Source organism: Anabas testudineus, chromosome 4 (assembly GCF_900324465.2).
Source record: "Anabas testudineus chromosome 4, fAnaTes1.2, whole genome shotgun sequence".
Taxonomy (NCBI): Eukaryota; Metazoa; Chordata; class Actinopteri; order Anabantiformes; family Anabantidae; genus Anabas; species Anabas testudineus.
In genome coordinates, this window is record NC_046613.1 from 19,499,902 (window position 1) to 19,525,913 (window position 26,012).

The 26,012-nt window shown below is 40.1% G+C and overlaps 1 protein-coding gene and 1 pseudogene across 1 annotated transcript in view; one reads left to right on the top strand and one right to left on the bottom strand.

Moving 5' to 3' along the window:
* jak1 (Janus kinase 1) overlaps window positions 1–1,847 on the top strand; it is a 33,259-nt gene extending 31,412 nt beyond the window's left edge. Inside the window, exon 25 of the mRNA XM_026346184.1 lies at window positions 1–1,847. Within this exon, the coding sequence (XP_026201969.1) occupies window positions 1–126 (126 nt within the window). The 3' untranslated portion in view covers window positions 127–1,847.
* Window positions 1,449–25,204, bottom strand: LOC113152473 (annotated as a pseudogene).
* Between the last annotated feature and the right edge of the window lie 808 nt (window positions 25,205–26,012).

Sequence of the window (26,012 nt, forward strand, 5' to 3'; positions counted from 1 at the left end):
GTTTACGACCTGATGCGCAGGTGCTGGGAGCAGCTGCCCGAGAGGAGAATCAGCTTTAAGCAACTGATCGAGGAGTTAACCAACATGAGGCAACAGCTCCAACCACGAAACGACTTGAGTCTTTAACTGAATGAGTCTCAGCCTGCAGACCTGGGACAACACGCAAGCTGCAAGACTGATCCCAGCTCGGCAGGTGCTTGTGCGGCTTCATTTTACTGATTGACAGTCCTGAAGGACCAGAAAGTCACGCAAAGCCACAATCCATCATATATAAACCGTCTATAACCTTTTAAAGACTTCAGTCCAACAGCTTAGTTAGCCATATGTGCAAAAGTTTTGATGCCCTGATATCTGGAACGTCAGCACCGTCTAATCTCGTAGCTTTACTCTTTGCTAAATGTGACTTTATTGCTGCAAAAGGATTTCCACGTGGCTCTAACAGATTTAACTGCCTGCATTGTGAGGAACATCAAACTCATGAAGACTCATCACTGATAGACTATAATGTACTCCAAAGGCCTCAGGATCGCACGGACTCGAGGCTGATATCGCTTTTACTGATGGAAGCTGAAGTGGCCACACGAGAGGATCACTGATAAATCACATTGAAGAGCGTGGACGGACGTGAGAAAGAGGCCACGTCACCGAAAATATTGTTTTCAGCATTTTACCACTTCTGCTTGTTTCATGGACTCCTGTGTGGGAGAGAAATCACCTGATCTTGGATTTTATAGCCACGGAGAGATGCATGTTCACGTGTGCAGATTCAGTCAGTGAGAACCGGCATTAAACCAGAGCCAGCAGTCCGTCTGCAGTGCTCCCGCTGCCGTCGTTTAAGAACTAGAACAAATTATCAGCTGAAAATTAATTGGAAACTATTTAGCTAAGTCATTTAGCATTTTGCTCGTCAGTGCCTCTGTGTTTTCTAATCACGGTGGAGTACGGCGTTTGTGGAGAGGCAGTGAGAGCTGCATTTGCACAGTAACAGAAAATCTCTATTCTACTTTTAATCACTTCTAACTGTATAATCATGTGTCTTATTGTTTCTTCGTCTTCTAAACACGCAGTTTGATATAGATATATATACTGAAGAAGCTTTGTGCATCTGAATGATCATGTCTAAGTACTCGAATTGATAGATTTAATACTTGTGAGACACACTTGGGGGCAGTATCTCGTCACTTTTTCCTCTGCTGTTTTGTAGCGTTAAACTCATCTTTAAATCTAAAAGAACCACGATTAATGTGCTGTCGATATGTATTCTACATAATGTTACAAAAGAGGTGATTGCTATTGTTGCAGGTCTGTATATGTAAACGGTTCAGAGGGTAGAAGGTGATAAGAAGTGATTTCGCAGGTAAGTCATATGCATTCGTGTTAAATTCAGTCAGATTATTTTTTTAGGGTCACTCATTACTATATTTGTCCATTTTAATTGTATCGTTTTCTTTTTTTTTTTTTGCTGAACTTTGTTGCCGACAAGCCAGATAATTTTTAAAAGTGTATTTTATCTATGTATGTGTGAGGTTTGAGCAGAGAGTTTGTCTCCTGTGTGAAATCCAGGATGTAGCTGTGAAACGTTGCTCAGTCATGAATGGTCAGTTCCACTTAACGCAGCTCTGTGGCTTTACTGTGAAACTGAAAAAGAAAAACAACAACAGGACTGTCGAGAGGAGAAAGTTGAGCTTCAGTCCACATTTTATTGAGGAATGTAAAAGACAATTCCTTCTGCTCAAAATAAGAGAAAAGAAATATATTTTTCAAAATGTAAGACAAAAGTATGATTATGGCAGGTAAAGGTATCCTTAAATACACAATGAAAAAATAAATAAAATCAATGTTCGTCGTGTTCTGTCCGTGTCAGTCCAAATGCAATGTTACCATGAACTACTGAAAACAGCTGCTTCTGTATATTACAGTTGTTAGTATGCATGCTAAACCTGCTCTAGAAATACCTTATTCACAGTAAAACAATATCAATGTTAGTAAGATATAAAATTTTGCAAAATCTACAGTATATTTCAGGTCAGAAAAAAATCCACATACTTTAAAAGCAAAAACTGTTTACAAAGCAATAAGCACAGCAAAGTCTAGAGTTTTCTACAGCCATTAAAATGTGTCAGAAAATCAGAAATACTTCAGTATTGCAAAGCTTTCTAAATCACACACACACACACACTCATTCACTATTGCCAAGTCCAGCCTCACCTCTGACCAAGTGTAAATTGTAGTATTCATACCAGTACGATGGCAACGCGCTGAAGCTGAGAGGAGGCTCCATTTACACAAGAACAGAAAAATCTGGGTTATAACCTGAAGTGATTTTAGCTGTGTTTATGTTCATCCCACGAAAACAGACAAACTATAAAATCTACGATATTTCAGTTCCACTGACGACTAAAGACAAAAGAATTTATCCCAAACTCTCCAAGGTGCAAACTGCAGCCGACTCTGATTCGAGGGTTTGATTGTGCTGTGTTTATTCCAGGGAACCAGGCCCCTTTCTGGAGATACAACGCTTTCCACGTTCTATATGAATAACTTAACGACACATCAATAAACGACGTCTTCCCACAGTTGTAGAATTATTGTATTTATACTATTCAACTGTGGGAGCAGTTTCACAGATAATATTGCGACATAAACTGCATCACTCTGAAAAAAAGTGGAGTCAAGGCTTCGAAAATAATTCAAGAGCAGACGTCAATAAAATCACCCAGTGTAGAGGTTCATTAAGAAAAGCTCAACACAGGTGAAGAGCACGCTGACCTCTAAAACCAATGGAAGCTTCCAACTGACCCCTCCCTCCCTAACGGGGCTTTTTAGCTCCACAGCCTAGAACTAGTAGATGTGAACAGAACACGTTCGAGTTTATTCTTCAAAGCATCAGAGAGGAGTCAGATCAGTCGACTCCAAACATGCAGCCGCCTTCAAATGCAACGTGTCCAGTGCAGAGCCCTGATCTCGAACGTCATGGAGCCAGTGAAGGATGACTGAAGACATTATGACACCCGAAGTAGGAAAAACCCCAGAGGTGTCTGGAAGTGAACAAAACCGCACCGAGAAGAATTTGTGCCATTTTAAAAAGGAGAAGGGAAAACGCCAAGTAGTGATTTGATGGAGTTTTTTTTTGTGCCTCAACACTGAACATTGTATGAGGTGAATTCATACATATAAACTATTCATGGCATTATTTACACCCCTGGAAGACTGAAGGTGGTGAACGACGTCACAGGACGCTGGACGAGAAGCTGACGGAAAACAGAAAAAGACAAAAACACCAGCACGAATCCGCTCACAGGGGCCAGAGCGCAGCGACCAGGAGTCTGCTAAAGAAGGAGACGATGAGAATGAACAAGGACGAACAGATCAAAACCGTAAATCTTATTTTGATTTGTATCACACATGGAGAAATGGTCTCAGAGAGTCCATCTAATATAAACAAGAGTAGAGAGGAGACATTTGCATTGTGTGTGACAGCTCTACAGGTCTGTGCAACATGCAGGAGTCTGGCAGACGTAAGCAACACTCTTCACTGCACAAGCAGACAGGAGAAGAGGAAGGTGGGGGAAAAATAAAATAAAGAGAAAGAAATCCCTGCAGGCTGAGTGGCTGAAGGCAGCTGGAGTTGTTTTTCCTCTTTTTTCCCCATTGAGCCCGTCTCTGCTTACCCCCATTACCTAGCAGGAGCACATTTTTAGTGAGCTACACCCACAGGAAAGCACACGAACGGATACAATTACTGGTGCAGCACACACACACACACACACACACAGCAGCTGAAATAAGTTCAACTCTCCTGTAACTGTAATTCGGTAACAGGAAATTCAGAAATTATGAAACTCTTGAGTGACAAACAGGACGTTTCATCTATCTGCAAGTCAACATGTTGGAGCAAACCGGGTCCGACTTGACGTGACACACCTGCGAGTGTTCGTCACCACCACTGTCAGCACGTGCACATGCAGCATTTGGCCGTCATACCTTTCTCACTGTACAATAAAGTACAGGAAACATTTTGCACATGCGTCTCGTCTGTGCAGCAAAAAAACAAACAAACAAACAAGTGTCTGTTGTTGCCATGGCGACAAGCAAACAAGGTTCGCAGAACAGCGTAAACCCACACAGCTGTGAACAGATGAGCTCTGAACAACCTGAACAGAAAACACGACACAGACCCAAGAGAAAGTTTGACTGATGGACGATAAAGCAGAGAATGTGTCACACAGAGCGAATCGACAAGTTCAACGATACAGAGATGAAAAGAGCAGCAGTCACTTAGGGAATCTGCTCCAATTTGTTTTGACCTCACTAGTTACGACATTAACACAACTGTTGGAACAGCACTAAAATATTTCAGCTTCAGCACCTGAATCTACTGTGACAGACACTCAGGCTGGAAAACTGTGATTTCGAAAGTCTGCTGCATCAGCTGTTCGCACGCATAAACGCACAGGTCCTGTCTCTGCCTCTGGCCCCAACACACAACATCACACACAAACACAATTCGAGCTTTTTTACAGAGGTGGAGGTGGAGGTGAGAGAGAGCAGTCGCCTGGCAGAGAGTGAGCACTGGAGTCCAGGTGGCTGCTCTTCATTCACTCACAACAGAAAGCAAATCAACCGGAGGCTCCAAGCCAGTGAGTCCAGAGCTACCGTCGAATGCGTCTAAGTGGTTACGGTTGATTCACGGAAGATCAGGACGATAAAAGCAGAGTACGGGAAAACAAACAAACAAACAAGCAAGCAAGCAATCAATAGCAGCTTGAGAAGGGAAATGCAAAATGGCCACAGACGGGAAGAGACAGGTCTTATGAAGGTGGAGAGCAGACGGAGACTCCCCCTCTTTGTCCAGAATGACTTTAATCTGCTGTTTCAGGAAAACAAACATAAAACAGCAAATCAGACTGAACAGATATTAACTGTAAGTAGAGAAGGTGAAGACACGGGTTTGTAGAGGTTCAACTTTCAGACCTGCTGTGCAGCTTCTAAGTCCATTCACCAAGATTTTCTGTAAAGTGAGGGCAGGTACCTGTTCACATAATATACTGAACAGTTTGAAACTCATTAGCAATGAAAACCAGCTTTAAAGGCACATTCAGAATCTAATTCTCAAGAAATAGTTTAGAATATTATGCTTATTTCAGCCCAATGAAACTAATCATACATTTTAAGAAACGTACGTTGCATTTGTTATTTTACATTAGTTCCATACTTTCAATAAAACTATTTTCTCTGTAAATTTGTTTTCACTTAAACCCTGCATTGTTCAGATATTAGAAAAAGAAGAAGATAAGTCAGTAAAACATGAAGTATAACATTAAATAAGAACAACTGGCCTGAAAACTAAAACACGATTAACGTTTTAAGTTAATAATAATAAAATTGATCTCATGCACATCTCAAACATTAACCACTGAGTGTGTGATCTGTCCGTGGACTTTCTAATAAACATGCTCTTTCTGCCCGTGTATGTAAAAACTTCTTCTTTGGCTCCCATCTTTCATTTTAACCAGTTACTTTCATGCTTCTAGACGCGTCTAGATGACGAGCAGACAACAACAGAGAAGACAGAGTGGACTGATGGAAAACATGGTGATACAGAGCGCGCGCGCACACACACACACACACACACACACACAAACACAAACACAAACACAAACACAAACACACACACACACACACACACACACACACACACACACAGATACACGCTATATTGCCATTAGTTTAATGTCAACCCTCCTGCAAACCACCGTCTTCCATTACACCCCGTATCTGGAGTAAACGCACACGTTTGTCTGATCTCACCTTCTAGTGGTCTTCACAGTGTGGGAACGGGGTTGCCATGGCGATGCAAGTAATATTGTGCTCTACGATGTACAATCAGAAAGTTATAAGAAGAATACAAAGAAAGACACGTTAAAAAAGTGTTCTTACCCAACACGGCGTTATTGTTAATCAGGAGCGTTACACTACAAAATAAACATTTTACATTCAACTTTCTACAGTTTAGTAGGAGCTTTAGTTATTGCCGGTTTGACATATAAGAGGCATGTGCACATTACAAACCTAAAGTCCAAACTGTAATATTAAAATACCAAAACCCTCTCGTTAGTACTAAAAACATCAACACGCTCTCTAGACAGCCTGTGCTCTATTATTGATAAAGACAAAATGGGGTTTGAAATAATAAAAAGAGTTTTAAAAATGAACCAAACCATACAGGGGCTTTTTTTTTATATCATCAAAAGCCACTGGAAGAAATTAAACCCCACAAACATCAACATTTATAATTAGCTTTTAGTTTTTTTTGCTTTGTGACATGAAACTTTCTCCACATGACCAGTGTCCCATTAAAAAAACACACATGCACAGATGCATGATTAACTCTAGTGCCTGAACAGAAAAGCAAAAAACAAAACTGGTGAATCTCGAAATCCCTCAAAAGACAAAACTGTGTCCCGTTCTCATACTAAATACATTTTAGTATTTACACTATACTGTAAAACTACACTGGTTTTAACAGTTTGCAAACAAGAAATAAACACACTTTACCGCTTTATACCAAGCGGACATGATGCCATTTGTGCATCATGTCCATTTATCTTGTGTTTTCCTGCAACATAATGTACAACACTCAACAAACTGAGCTTTCAATATATATATAATGAGTGAGTGTCTCTTGAAATTAATGTGTAGGACACTGGAAACCATCATGTTCTAACGACAGCTGTAAATAAAGCTCCTGTTTGTGTACCTGGGTAAAATGCTTTGAATACTATTGTATTATTTTACAAATATAAACTAGTATAGACTGAAAAAAATCCAACACCGTCAATGTTTTCCTTTCATTCCCGTAGTACAATGCACAAACAAAAGAAGTGGGAAATGTCCTTTATATATATGATATTGTTGGTTACGCATGGCTTTAAATATTCTGTATTACACATTGTATATACACAAGCCTTTTATTTTGAGTTCAGTCTTTAGGAGAAAGGTCCATTCATCGAGGGAAGCCACTGTAAGTCACTACAATAAATCGCTTTGATTTGTTCAGGCCCTTTTTTTTTTTTTTTTCCTGATGTGCTCCCAAGCTTGGGATTGAAATGGCTGACACTTCCTACAGATACAGCATATCAAACACACGCACGCACGAACACACGCGCACTAATTCTCCACGGGGAGATATAAAAAGAGGAACCTGGGCAATAAAAGGAAAAGAGAAAAGACAGTGAAGCGGGAACAAACAGATGTCATTTTAACTGACGAATCAAAGTGTGAGTGTGCAACACTCTTTTGTCTTCTGGGGAAATAAAATCAAAAACAATACAGAGGGAGAGACCTGACTGTAAGACAAGTCCTAAGACAGTTTGAGCAGGTAGACAGGTCGCCGGGCTGGAAATACAAAAGCAGCTTATACATACAGATACAATATACTTTAGTTTATATTATGCTAGAAAAATGTACAAGATATTATTAGTTAAGTACAGCGGACACACTGACTGAGAAACAACAGTTTAAGTTAAGGCTTGAACAGGACAAAAGCAACATCATGTTTGGGTGTGAGTGTGTGTGTGTGAGTGTGTGGTTTTCTACAATTGTGCGGACACATTTTAATTCTGAACCATAGTTGTGAGAACATTTTGGCCGGTTCTCTATATTCCACAGGGCTGTTTGAGGATTTTAGAGCTCAGATTAGAATGAGGTTCAGGTTAAAGCTAGAAAATGCACTCTGTCGGTGACTGTCTTCACAACTGTAGAAAGACCTGTGTGTGTGTGCCTGTATGTGTGTGTGTGTGTGTGTGTACATAAGTGCCAGGGTCAAAGAGCACTATGGCTTACTTTCACTTGAGCCATTTGCAACCCTAATTCTACTACTGTAGACTAAATACCTACTGTAAGGATGCAAAATGGCAGCCACAGAAAGGCCACTAGAGGGAGTTGTGACATCCAGCAGATGCCGTTTGTGCCTCCCTCCATAAGCTTTAGGCTTTAAGGTGGTTTGGTTCATACTAGAGCCTCTTCCTCTTAAAGTAGTCGGCGTACTGCCCCCCCAGACCCTGGGAGTGCTGCCCGATGTAGGCACCATCCGATGACGTCACTTCCTGCACTACCAACTGAGGATATTCTCTCTTGTGGCCCCTCGTCTGATTCTGAAGAGTGAACGAATGAAAAGAAAGAAGAGGTGAAGAAAGGTTAGGACGCGAAGGAAACACACATTCACTCTGTTGCTCTGAGAGATCGGTGAGTAAACTGATCCGCTGAGTATCTACCGCACAAGAAAGTGAATTAGCAGATTTCCTAAAATGTCAAGATGTTGTTTTAAATGTTAACAATTAAATGTTAAAGGAAGACGTCCATTAAAAGTTAAAAGCTTTCGCTTGGTTTTAGCTTTTCTGTGATTTCATAACATCAAGCAACAGGACACCTCTCTACCGTCATTGTCTACGTTTGGATCACTTCATTGATTAAAAGACTGGAAAACTGCAGGTGGACAAAGAACGTAGAGAAAAGGTGACTAACTGACGGCAATGCAAACATCCTGTGTTTGTGTGTGTGTGTGTGTTTCAGACTCGCAGCTTAAAGGTCTTAACTCCAGTAAGACAGGACCACAGAGGCTGTCTGTGCAAACAAATCTAAATCTTTCTAGAAACACGGTTTAGCTCAAGACGTCTGTCTGCTCAGGTCGTCATTCCTCTCCAGCTCTCTTCACACGTTTTAGTTTTTAAAATGATGAACAAGAACAAACCCAACGCTCTTGTATGATCGTTTTAAAAGTAAGCACATAGTGAAAACAAATGTTTTTTTCACAGTGCATATCCTGTAAATTCACCTACACGTCTACTTTGTTTAAAATATCACCTCATGTTATAGGCTGAATCTTTCTTTACTCACGTAGTAGTAGGTGTTCCAGTCGGTGGTGGCAGTGTGTGTGTGTGTGACCGGGCTTGGTGTGGCTGCTGCTGGGTGCGGTGCCCCGAGGAAGCCGGGCATTAATGGCAGGGTGCTGTAGGCAGGGAGCACAGCAGCAGCTGGCAGGACGGCTGGTGGAGGGGCCGCGCCATTACTGACTGCGTGCAGAGAAACTCCCAGAGGCTTACACACATCCTCCTGTCAGAAACACACAGACACAAACAGTTAGGGCACTACGCTGCCTTTTTTGAACCCATTTTGTGGGTAGGTAGTGTTTTATTGTTGAAATGATTTCACAAGGTAACTGGCTCACAGCTTTCTTTCCCCTAGTGGCCATTATATGATAGACTGACAGGCTCGAACAGTATCAGCGTTTGTCTTGTGAAATATATGGGCTTGTTCTTTTTGCCTGAGGACTATGGAGCTATAATGTCATGTCAACATAGTTTCAGTTCAGTTCACTGCCAAGAAGAAACTTTGTGTCTGAAATCCATCATTTCATTTGCTCCAAGATACCGCTCTGCCACGCAACGAGACCCATGGCTGCATCTTCAAGCGCACACTTCAAAAAACACAGACACAGACGCCCCCCAGGCCCTGGCAGAGAAGCTTGGACCTGGCTGGTCAGGGTGTGTGGAGATGGCTTTTATCAGCTGCTGGGTGCAGAGTGACATGCTCTCTCTAACAGGGTATCAGTGTCTAAGACAGAGGTCACCCTCTCCAAATAAACACACATACAAACCTGCATGTAAATACCAGCAAGTTGCTCTAAGAGCTACAGCCCGGATCATTTACACTCCATCTGCAGGACAGGAAGTAGTAAAACCAAAAGTGGAAAGACTTTTATATCTTAAATATTTCTATAATAGTTATATTATCACATTCAATTTGACGTGAACACTACAACAGCCCATTCTTTACCATGCTGGTCTCATGTCTGAATGAGTCACAGTGACAACCTAACCAGGTCAGACACAACAACATTTAAAGAAGTGCGAGTCCAAAATGAATAGTGACAGATTATCCTTATAAAGGTTGCAGCAGCAAAAATGTTCAAAGAGAAAAATTCATTATCACCATCGTTGTTTTTTTATACACTGAGGAAATAAAATGAGTCCAACTATGAAGGACAGTGGAAAAACACAATTGAGGAATTTCTTATCTTGATCATTCTATAAAAACAATTTTCCTGTTTTTAAGTTCAAGTGGGAAAAAGGAGATTAAAAAAATAATCATCATGCACCACTGTAATATTCAGAGTCTCTCCCTGCTCTGGGGTTGAATCAAAGAATATTCCTGCAAAACACAACACATGCAATAGTGTGGATGGACAGACAGACAGACAGGTAGACAGACAGGTAGACAGACCGACAGGTTTCCAAGTGACGTCTTCAGTGAGATGCACTTGAAGGAATGGGGTTCACAGTGAGTGTGTTTAAAATTTTTATTGAATATTGATGGGGCCTTGTATTTGACATGCGTTTGGGAACAGGTACAACAGCTGATGGAGGAGCAGACTGACGGCTTTGGATGGAAAATGTTGTGCTTATAATTTTCCACAGGAAGGAAATAAACAGGCAAAAAGAGTTCATGAAAAGGTAAGTACCCTGACAGGGCAGCTCTGCCTGGCCTTGATACAGTATCTAGAGTCTCATATAGATTTAAAAACAGCCGATTTCATAGGAATTTTTTAACCTATCGTTAAACACAACATTAACTGATTTATTGTAATTGCTTTAATTACACAGGTAATTTCTCTCTCTCTGTTGCTACTAGCCGTCATGTTTCATTCATATTTTTCATGTCTGTAGCTCATGTTTAGGGCCTCCTGTTGTCCCAACTTGAAACTCTGATGTTTGGTGTCAGATATTTCAAAACAGGCAGCTGCATTTGTGATCTAATGAGCCGGAGCGCTCTTCGTGTTCATAGCGCTTCGTGGTCATTAATTAAGGCTTCAACAGCAAAATAAGTTTTTAATCCATCAGTGATGCAGCCTGTGAGAGTAACAAATAGTCTTTGCTGCTGCAACTTTAACTCACTCTGTCAGGTGTCGTACAAGCAATGAAATGTTTGAGAGTTCTGACTTGATTTTAAGATGAATGTTTATGTGTGCTTTGTGTTTTGTGTGCACACACCTTGCTCGCATAGGCCTGGTTGGCCGCTGCAGGTTGGGAGTAGTACTGAGTGACCGCCTGCATGTAGGAGCTGTAATCCCCATAGGAGGAAACCGGTGGAGCCTAGAAGAGAAGAGAATCTGCTTATAAATACTGCACAAGTTAATATTTGTAGGATTTATTTAAAGTTGTATGCAAAAGACACTTTTCATGTTTTCTAAATTTTTCAAATGAAACCAAGTACAACCTCTACACAAACCTATGATGTTACATAAACCCAAAAGTCAAATCCCTCCTCGTATGTAACAGCAGTTACTGAGCTGTCCTCAAGAAAGAAGCCAATTTACTTACTACAAAACATTTTCTGAAGACATAGAATAAAAAGCTAAATATTTAAATCGCTGTCATTACAAAACCCACATACATGCGTGTGCGTGTGTGTGTGTGTTACCTGTGCATGCTCCTTGCTGTAGTCTGTGGCCGTACTTTCTTGTGGAGCGGCAGTGCTGTAGGAATGAGCTTGTGCTGCTTGGTAGTGCTGGTACCACTGCTGCATGGCCTCCTAAAGCACACACAAACTCCTCAGCAAACATCCGGTGAAGTGGGGCCAGAGCACAGAAATGTTTGTTCACTGACTTTTTTTTTATCCTTTGCTGATTTTTGTCTCCTCTATTTCTCTTCGTCTCCTTCATTAACTATTGTTCCTGCCGTCGGCTCTCCCTTCCTCGTCCCCTTTTGTGTTGTCTTTCCAGACAAATTAAACTGAGCGTTTTATTGGTTATCTAATCATGACTCATTTGTTTGGATGAGTAGAGGGTAATTAACATTTAAAATTGGGTTTGCATCGCACTGCAAATATCAGATATGTCACTTGCTGCTAGAGGAGGCACAACAACAATGAGAGAAAGAAAGACAAAGAAAGAAAAGACAAACAGCCAGTAGGGAGGCTTCATAACTTGTTCTGAGTGGAGTGTTAAGAGAGAGGAAGTGATAGGGACAGATGGAGACACACAGCGCTCTCTGCCAAATCCTCTCTCATTCTGTCTGTCCAAATATCCATACCCATTCTCATCTCTTCCACCTCTCTGCCTCCCCTAGTTACAGCTCACTCTGTCACTGCTGCACTCATCATGCATCTATCAATTCAGCAGCCATCCATCTCTCCCACAGTTTGGACCCCATAACATTCACATGCACACATCCAACAGCCTAGTTCTGCATTCCTTGTGTGGAGTGGGTGTGTATTGTGTTGCAGTACCTGTGGGTAGGCCTGGCTGTACTGGCTGTAGTCGGTGGAGGTATCAGTGCTGTATGGAGCTGTTGTTGTAGCTGAAGCACTATGGGAGAAGGAGCTGGAGCTCTGGGAGACAACTGGAGCCACAGAGCTGCCATACACTCCAGAGCCAGGTTGTCCTCCCTGGGCTTTACTCCCCACTGACCCTGAGGAACCATGAAGGAGATGCATAAGTTAGATCATGTGTATGTCTAATCTCAGCAGCAAATCATTCCAAAAACTACATATATTGCTTGTGCCCTTGAAACTTGACTCTGATAAGTTTCACTCTTGTTCCGTAATGATGGATGGCAGCTGCAGTCATCACAGTTAACTGCTCCTACAGTATAATCCCCTTCTTCTAAAGTTGATCTTTATGTTCAGCACTCTATGTACCAAACAATCTTTGCTCAGCCAAAAAATTACACAGCTTCTGGCAGAGCTGAGACGATATGGAGAAGAAAGAACTTGACACAGAACTAGTGTATTTAATTATTCTAGGGTTGTAGTGTTCAACACATTGTAAATGTTCTAATGCAACGTATATAAGCTTATTATAATGCTAAAGTCATCAGCTGATTCACCTTATTTAGCACAAAGAGTGATAATAAACGAAAAACAGCCCCTAAAGCACCTAAACCTCTGTTATATCTGTGTTCAAAAAGCGAAGATGTTGTAATAGCACAGTGTGAGAGGAAATACAGTAGGAGTGTTGTGATCTGATCTTCATCTGCAGTAAGTCACAAGTACTTATTAGTATTTCCACAACTTTTCATTCCTTTGTTGAACACATTCATTAACCATCCAACTGCTGGCTCTTGTGGTCATTCCACAGCATCTCTATTGGGTTGATAGCTGGGTCATTGTAAAAGGTGGATTTACTGTTTTTGTAGTGGATTTAATTCAGTGTTTAGCGTCATTGTCCTGCAGCATCACCCACCGTGAAGCCACCATAACAGCAAGCTCTGCAGGCCCAATGGCAACAAAATTGTTGTTGATGTTTTCTTGCTGATACCCAGTTACGTTCTTTACACTGTATGTGCTACAGCACTGCGTGTTCTTCTCACAGTAGTTTCATCAGTGTTGTAGATTTCTAAGTTGATCTTTGACAAACTTCAGGCACTTTTTTTAAATTGGAGAGTAGAAAGGTGTCCTACATTGGACACTTTGCCTATTCTGGGTTTCGTCTATGGCAGATACATAAACAGAGATGTAAACTAGGTTTAATGATCCCTTCAAGCCTTTATCTGTTACTTATATTTAGCTCCCTGTGCATTCTGTCTGTGGAGTCATCTTGGCTAGGTGAATACTGCTAGGGAGAAAACCAAATCCTATCCATTTAGAAAGAACTTGTCTAAGTGATGAATGTCTGAGCTCTTTTGAGATGAATTTGTGACCCTTTCAAGCTGTATGCAAATCAACAAATTTTGTTCTGAGGTTTTCTGACATCTCTTTTTTGGTGAGGCACGGCTCACATCAGCAGATGCTTCTTGTGAATAGCAAAAGCTTTTTATAAGTCAAAGTAACTCTAACCCACACTTCCAGTATCATTTTATTGACTCGATTCCAGGTTTGCTAACGTTCGACTGCAAGTAGCTTTTATTGAAATCAGTAGCCAAGGGCTGTTTCCAAAGTTAATTTGATATAGTTTGCAGTTGTCTTCAGTGAGCATGGAAGTTTAGCACTGTGTTTTTAGCTGAGGCTCACTGTCTTTGTCTAGATTTGTGACTTTGATGAAGATCAGAATACATTATTTTATTAATGCAGAAAAAACAGCTTCACATAATTTATCCTTCTACTATATGTTTACCTTGCAAAACCACGCCTGGCATTACACTGGCCAGGTTCAAATAAGGATTAGAAGGCAATCTGACTTCTTTAGGAGGATCGCCCAACAGTGAACTCTGACCACTGCTCACCTGAGGAGAAAGAAAGGGATTTGAATAGTATTATTCACAGTGCCACTTAAAAAACAATCAGTAAAAAACAAACAAACAAAAAAAAGCATTCTGTTGCTTTTTATAACTTGGTACCTCAGCCTTTGTTGCACCTTCTTATATCTTTACTCTTCAATTCAATTTGAAAACGTTACTGTGGCTTGTGATGTCAGCTGTGTTACTCTAAAAGGGAATTTTCATTTGATGAACTGCTGAAGAGCTGATGAGGAAATCTGGGAGGACTGTTCTGTTAATTACACATTCCCTTCTTTAAAAAAAACGAGAGCACTGGGACTGAAATCTGTTCCTGCAAGATCTCTGTACACTGGCTTATTATGGAAGATGACGTGAGCATAGCAGTGCTTTATTCAAACCAGGCATAGTCAAGGACACATAGACAAGCACAGAGTGTAGACAAACGCAGGTGAACAGACACTGATTTGACAAAGCAGGAGAAAGACAGCTGGGCAGGCACAGAGGCAGACACAACTTTTATATCGTATCAGTAAATAGTGTTGAGACAGAAGTGTATTATGGGAATTTCCCAAAGGAGAAGCCCTTGAGGGACTGAAGCTGTTTATTCATACACCCACTTGATGTGTTTGTGTGTTTTGAATGAGAGAGAGACCCAATGGACTTAAGTCAGGAATAAATACCTGTTCACAAGGGACAAAAAGAAAAATGGTAGTGTAGTTGACTGCTGTGTGGGAACTACAATCACAGTTCTTTATAATGATCCTATTTTTTTTTTTTCAGCCAAATTATGCTTTTAATTAATGGTGTCTGCTCTGATGTCATGTGCATTTTATTATTTTTACACATTTTACACTCTCCAAAATTGAATGGTTTTAGACAGAAGAAAGCAGAAGTTATCAATTTGCTGCAAACCAGAGATCTAGAGACAGATCAGCATCACACGTAGATCCAGAAGCAACAAGAATAATACAAAACATTTTTATTCGATGTGCTCACCATGTTGGTCAGGCAGCCGTCTGAGCTGTTGTGCTGGCCTGTTGATGTATAAACTCCTCCAGGGGGTTTAGGGGGAGGTGGGCCAAGGCCTGAGTTACTTATACCCAAGGAATAGCTCTCTCCAGTTAGCTGGGAGCTCACCATCGTCCCTGGAGGAGCTGGCTGCCTCTCACAAGAGGTGGATGAAGAAGAGGAAGTGGAGGAGGGAGCAGAAGGGTTTGTAGCGATAGAAAGGGCGCTGTTTTGCTCTCCAGCTCGACCCTGGAGGTACGGCATCACACCTGCTGCTGAGACCACTACTGTGGCATTGTGGGCAGACGGTGGCACTGACTCCTGGCCTATATCTGTAAGAGTAGAAGAGACGGCAAGGTACAAGGAGAGGAAATAAACATGAAGAAAAGGGAAGCAAAAAAGTAAAGGCACCAAAAGATAAGACACAAAAATACAGCAGAGAAACAAAATAAAGTAAAGGTAATGACGGGAAATGAAAGCAAGGCAAAAAAAAAGATGCCAGATAAACACGTGAAATGACTTTTTACACATGACCATCAGTGTCTGTCTCCTCTGAACAGAGACAAATCACTCAGACGGCTGAAATCTAAGAGCTCAGCCCAACCGTCTCTGTAGAGCCAGTAATATTCGCTCATACATCATCACTTATCATGTTTATTTACAGCCGAGCACTTTTCTCCACACTCTCAATATTTCACTCACTCGAGGGTTTAACAAACACAAATATGTACACACATACATACACACGAGCACAAGACATACACGAACACACATAATTTAAAGATGCTCATACACACTAAAGGTGAACTCTCTCTCTCTCTCTCACACACACACACACGATCACAGTTATTATAAATCCAATATTGCTGTGACAAATGGCCTCTGCAGCACAATAAAAGAATCAGCTATAACGAGCCTTAAGCTAACAATCCCAGCAGACACATGCACTGATAAAAGCCTCACATCATAGACACCATCACATACGCAAAATTGCAAACTTATACACACAATCAAAGAGGGACACACGCGCACACACACTCACACTCTCTTCTGTTTGTGCACCCACAGTCCGTGATACATAATTTCCATTTAAAACAGCTTTTCTCAGCTGGAGATTTGAATTGTAAATGCACTGCAGCTTCCTGGGGATGTGTTGTACAGTAATGCAAAACTGTGAGGCATTTAGGAATCTGCAGAGACAACCCTGACACCTGACATTAACATTATGAAGGTTATTTACATATTTCTGTGGGTGTACATCACCCCCTTCTTCTGTGTTTACATCCTTTTTAACAACAGTTATTTAAAAAAATCCCAGCTGCTACACATCAAGTTATTTACACTTTAGTATAAAGAATAAGTACCTTTTATCACCATATGACAAATGGCTGAGAAAACGCATGTGTTTTTATGGCAAAATGTTCCGTGTTGGATATAAAGTTGAAGAGCCGTATATCTTGTTTAACTTAACAACCTTAACAGAATATTGGCTTTGAGTTGAAGAACATTTAACAAGGAGACACTCGAGACTTAATAAGGGTAAGTCTGACAAGTAAAGGTTATGTTTTTCGTGGAGATGAACCACTTTTATCTCTCCTGCTTCACTTTGACATCAACAAAAAACTATTTCATTATTTACCCATGTTTGGTCAAAACATGTGTATGCCCTGCTGACCTTTGAGGGCAGGCCACATAAAGCAGGTAATAAAAAATGACTTAAGGTATGCTTATATTATCAAATTGGATAAAGATGTTTTATTCATCGTATTTAAGGTTCTTAGTCTAAGTCTAACAAATATAGCAATCCCACAGAAAGAAATGAGAAAAGGCAACCAGAGAATCTCAGCAGCCACTATGAGCCTAGAAATAGATATGTGCCACTTGATTTAGCATAAACTCCCATACTACTGAAAAAAAGGTGGAACTGACTGGTCAAAGTTGCACTTCTATCTTCAATTCAGGACATAATTGCATTTATGCAAGAACAATTTTAAACCTAAGCAGCTAATTTATGCATGACAGGTTCAAGTGGGTTGTCCACAGGTCTGTTGCATGTCAGGTCCTGACCTCTATAGAGCAACTATAAGCAGTAAGCCAACTGTGTCATTAAAGTCTCATTTAAATGCAATGATTACATCAAATCATTTGACAAGTGCATAGTAGTGAGACTCAGCCCTGCTCACCTGTAGGGGAGTCTCCCAGGAGGCCTTTCCCCAGCGGCACAAGGCCTGGAGGCCGCAGAGACAAAGCTTTCTGCATCAGCAGCCTGGACGGGTCCCCGAGCAGACTAGAGACCTTAGGAGGAGAAAGAAGAAGAGAAAGATGAAAAGCATAAAGGACAGAAAGAAGAAGAAGAAAAAAACAGAAGCGATCAACAAAAGAGAACACAGATGTTGTAGAAAGAAGGAGGGGACAGTAGGGAGACAACGGGGGATGGACGAACAGATTTGAACGCAGGAGGAGAATCTGGGAGGAAGAGACAAAGTGGGAGACAAAACGGAAACACCACAATAGTCACATACTATTAGATAATACACAAACATATGATTTCAATAATACAACCCATAAAAACAGCAGCTCTGCCTCTAGCAGTAGGCATTTACTTGGCATATATACATGCACTACATTACAGAAGTGAAACTGTACATTAGGTGTATACAGTATCATTTCCTCTTTTTTTTTACACGTCAATCTACAAAATTACAGTTGCTTACATGTATATAATGGATTAGAAGAATAAAAAATATATACATATATTCAGAGTATTCTTTATCTGACTAGCTAATGAGACTTAACTTTCACTTCAGCAATTAACGAAAAGACTAGAGACATTTTAAAAGAAAATATGCAAATGAAAATACGGAGGGAAATTGCAGCACCTCGAGGTCTTCCTTTAAGCACAAAAGAAGCAATTAGGTTGTATTATTTGTATAATTTTATTATGCATGAGGTGCTGAGGATGTAAAAGCACATATGCATTTGGCCACAACTATGTTTAACCCTCACCACCAACTATGCAAATTTTCCTCAAACAGTCACAAACAAACAACCAGGTGTCTTACACTGCTGATGCGTTTGTCTTTGATGTGAAGAAGCTGTTGCTGTGCGAGCTGCATGTGCAAGAGGTTCTGGAGAACTAGTCCATTACCAAGCATTGCACTCTGCAAGGAAAAGGGAAACAGACACTACTGTTACAAACACATCAACACAACACACAAACAAATTCCCACATAGATGTTGTTGGGACCTGGTGCGCCTTCCCCAGGGTGAGCAGAGCTGTGGTGAGAGGAGGTCTGAAGAACGGCAGGTTAGTGTGACATCCATACTTCCCTAAAACACACAGAGTCAACAAATAAGAACATCAATCACTGCCTCTATTTGTGATTTTCTTTTTTATATTTTGTTTTCACTAATGCATTAATCAATCATCATCTCAAAAGGCATACACAGGAGGAATTATTAGTCAGACAACCAATCCATCAGTCATTTACTCCACATCTTAGGTTGTCACGCAGCTTTCAGTTTTATAACAACCTACGATAAACCCACATTGGGACATTATGTGGGCACGCAGCAAATTGCCTCCCTCGTAACTTTTTTTACCCCCAAGTTTAAATTTCATTTTGTGGTTTATGATGCTGTTGAAAATGAGCTCCAGTAAACAAACAAAAAAATCAGTGCAGAAAAAAAAGCAGAGAAATTCTAAATTCAAACTTCTTCTTCTGTTTGTATTTAGTGTAAATGCTACAGACATGTCTAAACAGAATAGAAACAGCCTCTTACTCCTTTTTTTGTGCTTGCAGATATTAAGTGTCTTCATGTACTGATTTATTAAGAAAATATATTCAGTATACTTTAAAAGTAATACTAAACTATAAACTCATTTGGACGTTATATATATAGCAAAACCTACTGGCACACTTCTGTAGCAGTTCTGACATCACTACATCCACCAGTTTGTCTGTTTTATTCTCGGATGGATTAAAAGACGACTACACCCTCGAACTCTCCTACACTGGAGAGACCCTGCAACAGTCTTTTGTTTAAGTTCATCAGAAACTTTGTAGGTAGAAGGTTCCAGGACGACTTATCAAGTAAATCTGAGACTTGCAGAAAACTTTATCTACGTGTATCGAGTTATATTCTTAAAGATAAGATACTGGTAGAGACCAATATCCATCTTGCTTTTATTTTGTGGTTAGGGAAACTATTGGAAACTGAAAATATTACCTAGAGCTATCAAGAAAAAAAAAGTTTGAGTTATTTTGTTCATCATAGTGTTATTAATTATACATATTGTTTTTGAGTGTGTGTGTGTGTGTGTGTGTGGAAGGGGTGTTATGGAAACCATGCTTAATCTTTACCTTTCACTGATACTTTTTTTAGGCACTAATTTTACAGTTAGTCTTTACTTGTATACGTTTGTTTTCTAATTCAATGCCGTTTTCAACATGTTTACTATTGTTTTCACAAGAGAGGCCAAATCCTCTTTAGCAGTTTTGACTGGAGGTGCGTGGCTATGATAAAGACAAAACTAGTTGGTGACAACTATTTTGAAATGGGTGCAGGCAACAACAACCTGATTGTTGCCCAAGCAACGACCTAATCTGAACTAAACAGATTCTGAAAATGAGCAGCACACATAGATCAATTGGAGTCACCATGGCAACAACAAGAAGTTTGGATTGTCTGACATTTGTTGATTTTAATTAGCACAGATGAGTTTTTTTTAAGTTACTGTAAGAACAGATACACAGAACAGATAAATCTCATGTTACACTGGTCTCTAAACCTGCATCACCACAGCCAGATTCTTCAGCTTTTGTGTGCGTATCTGCTACTTTGTTGAATCACAGCCTCATAATAAATGTAAGCGTCAATGTTAATGGTAGCTTCCTCCAGAACAGGTAGAGAAAATTTAACATTTAATCAAGGTTCTAATTTTAGACTTTAATTGTGCATGCTCTTCTTTAAGAGAGCTCACCCACCTCTCCCATCTTCTCTTCTTCCTGTTCTCATTTGTTCCTCTAATGTCAGACGATTTCATTTTAATACCCGATTAGCCATTCATCAAATAATGAAGTCGGCGACAAAGTGATTACAGTATGTAGCAGGGTCTAACAGAGGGACAGGCTCATACAGTGGATCTCTGATTATCAGCCAAGCCCTTTAGGAATGAAAAGATTGAGCAGTTCAGGCCACTGATTGGTCTTAAAGTTTCAAAGATGATTCAAAATGTGCCATGAGCATACAAGTGTGATCTCAAATGGATATATGTATACTATTTAGATATTGTCTCATGGTAAAAGGACTGTTGACCTCCACATACACCTGCTGCTCCTGCTTTATGAGATCAAAACAAGCACGGTTGTCCTATTATTCAGGTGGCTACATGGTCTCTTTACCACGTCAACTTCAAGTAGAGGTACTACATCTATAGTTGTTTCAGGTTATCTGTATCAGCAATCCATCACGAGTCATGCACCAGTGATTTCAACTTACAACAATAATTAAAAGCAATGTAATTATTCAATTAGTATCAGTGTAAGGAGAAAAAAACATTTATGTTTGTTTATGTGTTGTCAGAAAGTTGCAGAATTCAGTTAAAAGACAAATCAAAATGCAAAATGACCCCAAAGAGGCCAAATAATGTCGCTGCTCCATTTTGCAGCACTCGTCACTGCCATTCAGTCATACCTCCTCTTTTTCCAGTGTGGTACGGTCTCATGAGGATCTGCAGGGCAGCAGGTTGGTCATACTGGTCAACAGCTGGGCCAGGTTTGGTTCTGGTAGCAGACCTTTCCTATTACTCAGAATCTGGAGAAGAAACAAATACACACATAGAAAGTCTGAGGAGGAAAAATTGGACTGTGTGTGCGAGAGTGTGTGTATGTATGTGTGTGTAGTACAGTTTGCGTTTTGATCTTGTCATTAGAAGCTCCTGATGGCTGTGGTAATCATTACACTAGTTTACATCATCAAAATATGTCTGCAGTGTCAACAGAGCAGAGTCGATCTGGGAGACAAATGAACAACAATAAAGTAGAGAAAGGGACAGAGCTGTGTGAGGAACGAGCAGGAGGGGAAAAAGGGACAGAGAAAGAAGTATATATATAAAAAAAAACAAGGCAGAAGTGATGGGAACAAAAAGCAGAAATAGAAACTTGAGAAGTGGAAGTTTTGTAATTCATATGTTCTCTGACATTTTAACATGTCAGCATACATGCTTGAAAAACACCTTGAGCCACATTTCTGTAAGAGTTGAGGCAATCTGTGACAATCATGCAATCTGTGTGAGGTGTGAATAAAAAAATATCACACTGTAACAAACAAGTACCTGACGTGTGACATTTTAGCAGACTGTATGCAAACTGTCTTTATAATAAAATATTTTATTACCAAATGCAACAACCAAAGTTAAGAAAAAGCATAAAGTACAAGGTAAACTGCAAGACAGTGTTAAAGGGAATATCAAATAATTAATTTTTGTATTAGACAAATCTAAATCAAATTTCTGTTGTCGTATAGCTCATGTTCTTTTCCTCAAAGTCACACAACTTGAAATAAACTGTAATCAAGACCCAGCAATTCAAGATATAGTCCTGTCAGTTGTGACAGTCCTGACTTGTATTACTGTATAAGTATACTGTATGTATTACAGTAAATATTACTTAAAAAAATATATATATATATTTAACGTTTTCATGTTGATACAGGTTACAAGCTTATATTTCACCTGACACGAGCCGAGTTTCCTGGAACTAAGAGCATCTCTGCTGACTCGTGTTTAATTGAAAGACGTACCGTAAAGTACATTCCCAAATATGAATTCAATCATTCATTGCGTTGTGGAAATTTAATTCAACAGACTCAAATGAAATCCTATTGAATTAGACTGTGTCAAATCAAATGGAGCAGCCTTTGCTCTGGTAGATACCATCAGCACTGACATTGCAGAACTCACTGGATGGCCCAAAGACATGGCTATTTAAAACAACATTAGCAGGACAGTGATATTTCCTCCCCGTCTGCCCCTGAGCCAAAGCAAGACTTCAGCTCAAGTCAACCTTGTTTCCTCCCTGTCACATTCTGAATAGAGAGCATTACTGATGGGGATGGAGTGGGTTTGACTCCAGCCTGTCAGGAAGAAAGAAAGAGGAGAGTGTGGTGCACATACAGTATACAGTATGTGGAGCTATGCGTTACAGCAAGAAAAAAAAAAAAAGGCGTTTGTGTGCATGTGTGTGCTGGTGTTGAACAAGGCCAGTTGTAGCCGACAGTGTCTTTCAGAAGAAGAAAGAGAGAAAGAGGACAGGATGAGGAGGAGAGCTCTCTCATTTCTTTTCTTTCGGCTGGAGAAAATGTCAGCATGCATCAGTCTGTATGGCTACTGGCACAAAATCCAGCCACACACCCACACACTAAAACACACACACACACACACACAGACGAGGTAAGGAAGCTGTGAAGAAGGCAAGGCGAGAAGTATCGCGTAAGGAGGAAGATGGAGGGAGAAGAAAGGAGGAGGGAAGAGGAGGCCATCTGGTCCTCAGCGTTCACACTCACATTCACTCACTGGAGGAACGAGAGAACTGCCTCAGACCAGAACTGTAGCCAGGAGTAGGTCTTGATCTCTTTCTGAAGACCTGATGTTTGTTTTACGAGCTGCTCCAATTCACCACAATAATCTTAATAGAGCCTCTTGGTACTACTTCAACTTCTAAGGCTGAATGCCTTCTGTTTTTCTACCTTGTTTTTCTCTTTCTCAATCAATGCCCCTTTTATCGAGTTCTTTCTCACGTCTGCCTTATCTTCGTCAGCTAATTTATTCAGAAAACACATTTTCCCTCAACGTCTTTTAATCGTCTATGTTGCAGTTCTGACTGAATCATTCTGGTCTGTTTTTTTAACCTGTAGTTTTCAACCCATCATCTCAAGGCTACAATCTCTCTAAGTGCAATCTAGACGATTTTTGCTCTGTAGCAGCTGTGAATAAAATCAGAGACTGAGTCTCTCTCTACATTTCATTAATATAAAAAAAATAATAAAATAGCAGTGCAGTGATTTTAAATTTAAGATTAATACTTCATTATGTATAGGAAATATTGTGGAAACTGAACATAAGTGTTGGATTGAGGACATTCAAACTATTAATTGTAGCCCTGCGTAAGCTCAATCAGTGTAATATAAACATATTTCTCATTAGATGTAAATTAAATGGTAAGCTGTAATGTTTCCGATGGCGACAGTATGTCTAAACTCAAAATTAACCATTAATCTGTAAGTGTTGCAAAAATATTATCGAAGATTCATTGTGGCAAGAGCAAACATTATGTTTTGTTCCTATAGGTGCCTAAAGTAAACAATGTGCAACAAAATTCCTAAATAATTACTGGTATTGCGAATGAACACCTTTATTAAGTTTGGGTCATATAAAACAAAATAATAACCTACGAACGTGTATAGGACATAAACTGGCTTGTATAACGTAGATATTAATAAGATAGAACCGGTCATGGGAAACTACTCTCACCTATTTTGGATGAAGAACTTGAATAACAACTGACACTTATATAAGAAATAACGAGAGCCAGTAAGTTACTCTCCTCGACATATACACAAAGACTTGAAGGTGACCACATTTCAGGAAAAAGCAAAAATCCATTACAAGCGGTATCGTAAAACATGAAATCTCACTAACTCTCTTAATCCCTTAGATAAACATACATACTTGTTAGTACTCATGCGATTGATTTTAATTGCAAAAACATTGAGACTTGAATCATAATGTTTCCTTACCCACTTTTGTATATAACTAACAACTATGTTTGTTATAATAAACCTGTGCATCAACAAACAACAACAATAACAAGTACTGTTCCTTAGTTACAACTAACTGCAACTTCTGTGTGAGTGAGTGTGTGCGCACGTCGGCTGTTGAACATCTATGTGAATATCTGTATGAGTGTACGTATGAGTGTCATACTGTGTCGCTGGCTGCAAGTTTGGTTTATTTCAGGCAGAAGGAGACAGCGGAGGAGCCCAATCAGTCTATAGAACTATAATTATCGTGTCAGTGCCTCTCTGCTACCACAGCACTGTGTAGGAGGGATACCACAGCTAAAAAGACTATTTCAGCCAGAGGGTGTTCATGCATGTGCACTGTGTCAAACCTTAGTATATCTCAGCACTGGATGTGCAAAAACCAGCTGGTGTTGGCTTCACAATTAGATGTCACCTTGTTAGTGTGTTTACATGTTATCCAGGAAAGTCCAATGTGTTGGTGATATGTGATATGTGTGATGGTATTTGGACTTCCAGGTGTTAAATATTTATGGGGTTTTATTTATTTATTTATTTTTTTCCAATTTACCCACTAACATTTCTGTCTGAAGTGTAGGTGGATTCAATTCAGATGCTTCTCTTCCTCGAATGTTACACAGCTATCTCAACACAGACAAAGGATAGTATGCTATACAAACACTTTGCATGTACTAATCTTCCATGTGCTACGAGCCAAAGTGCAGCTGTGGAGATTAGGAAATTAACCAGGTCATCCACTAATCACAGGGTTGAATCCCTGGTTTCTCAGGTCTGCATGTTAAACAATATACATTTGCTACTATGTCAGTGTCAGTATTTTATTGTCTAAACAGCAGATTGGAATCACTTTCTAAATGCTTGTAATGTTTATCCTGTGTAATAATGATCTTGTGTAGCATATGTGCCTGTAACATCATGGACTGTGTCGCTCTTGCATGCATCATACTCACCATACCCTGGGCGGCGATGAGTGCAGCCAGAGTGCTTCTCCCTGAGGTGCCTGGGGTACATAGTGACAGACGGACCTCCTGTCCTCCCACCAGTGTTCGGTCCATTTCTATCAGCACAGCTTCTGCCTGCTCCGCACTCTCATACTCCACCACACCGAAACCCCGGACTGGGCTTCCTTCATCCTGTGCAAGCTGGAAGAATGACATGAAAATCAATTACATTATGGTAACTAACTAGCGTTACACAAAACCACACACAAAGAATGGTAAAACCATGCTAAGCAAGTGCTAAGCAAAGAGCAGAGCAATAATAATCCAGTTTTTAACCACCTTTTTGATATTATGTGACAGCAAAGGCTGGAAGGTGAGTTTACAAAGTTCAAAACTTATTTCGTGTTTATGTTCCTCCAGTATCTCTTTCTGCAAGAAAAGTTTAATTAAATCTCACCTCTTTCATATAGCTTTATTCCTTTTACCTCTGTGAGATCAGGACTCTGATATGTGTCACTGGTGCACAGTATAATCTCTCCTTTTGCTTTGAGCTAATCTCATTATTACTAGAGTTACATTCATATAATTATTTGGGTTATGTACACACTATGTTTATATAGAGCATATGTGTCAATCCCAAAGCCCGTGGGCCACATCCGCCCCAGCATACAAATATTTCCTGCCTTTTTTTTTTAATGGTCCGGCGATATAAAGCGCCGCTAACAGGCAAACTACAAATGCCATTATGCAGCATAACAGCTGTCTTACCAAATGATAGGCTACCTGCAATCCTTCCTGGTCCCATTACGTCAGATCAATCAAGAGTCTGTTAATGTATACAACTGTAATTCAAGTCAAAGCCAGCTTCTCCAATGGCCAAGAGAAAAGCTGAGTCTGAAAACAGAGCCTTTCAAACTGGTGGGAGGCTGAGTGTTTATTCTGTATTTGTGTTGGTGTGGATCTTTCCTGGTTGTGGTTCCCTTTCTTTCTCTGTGTTGAGCAACTGTAACAAGGCAAAACAATT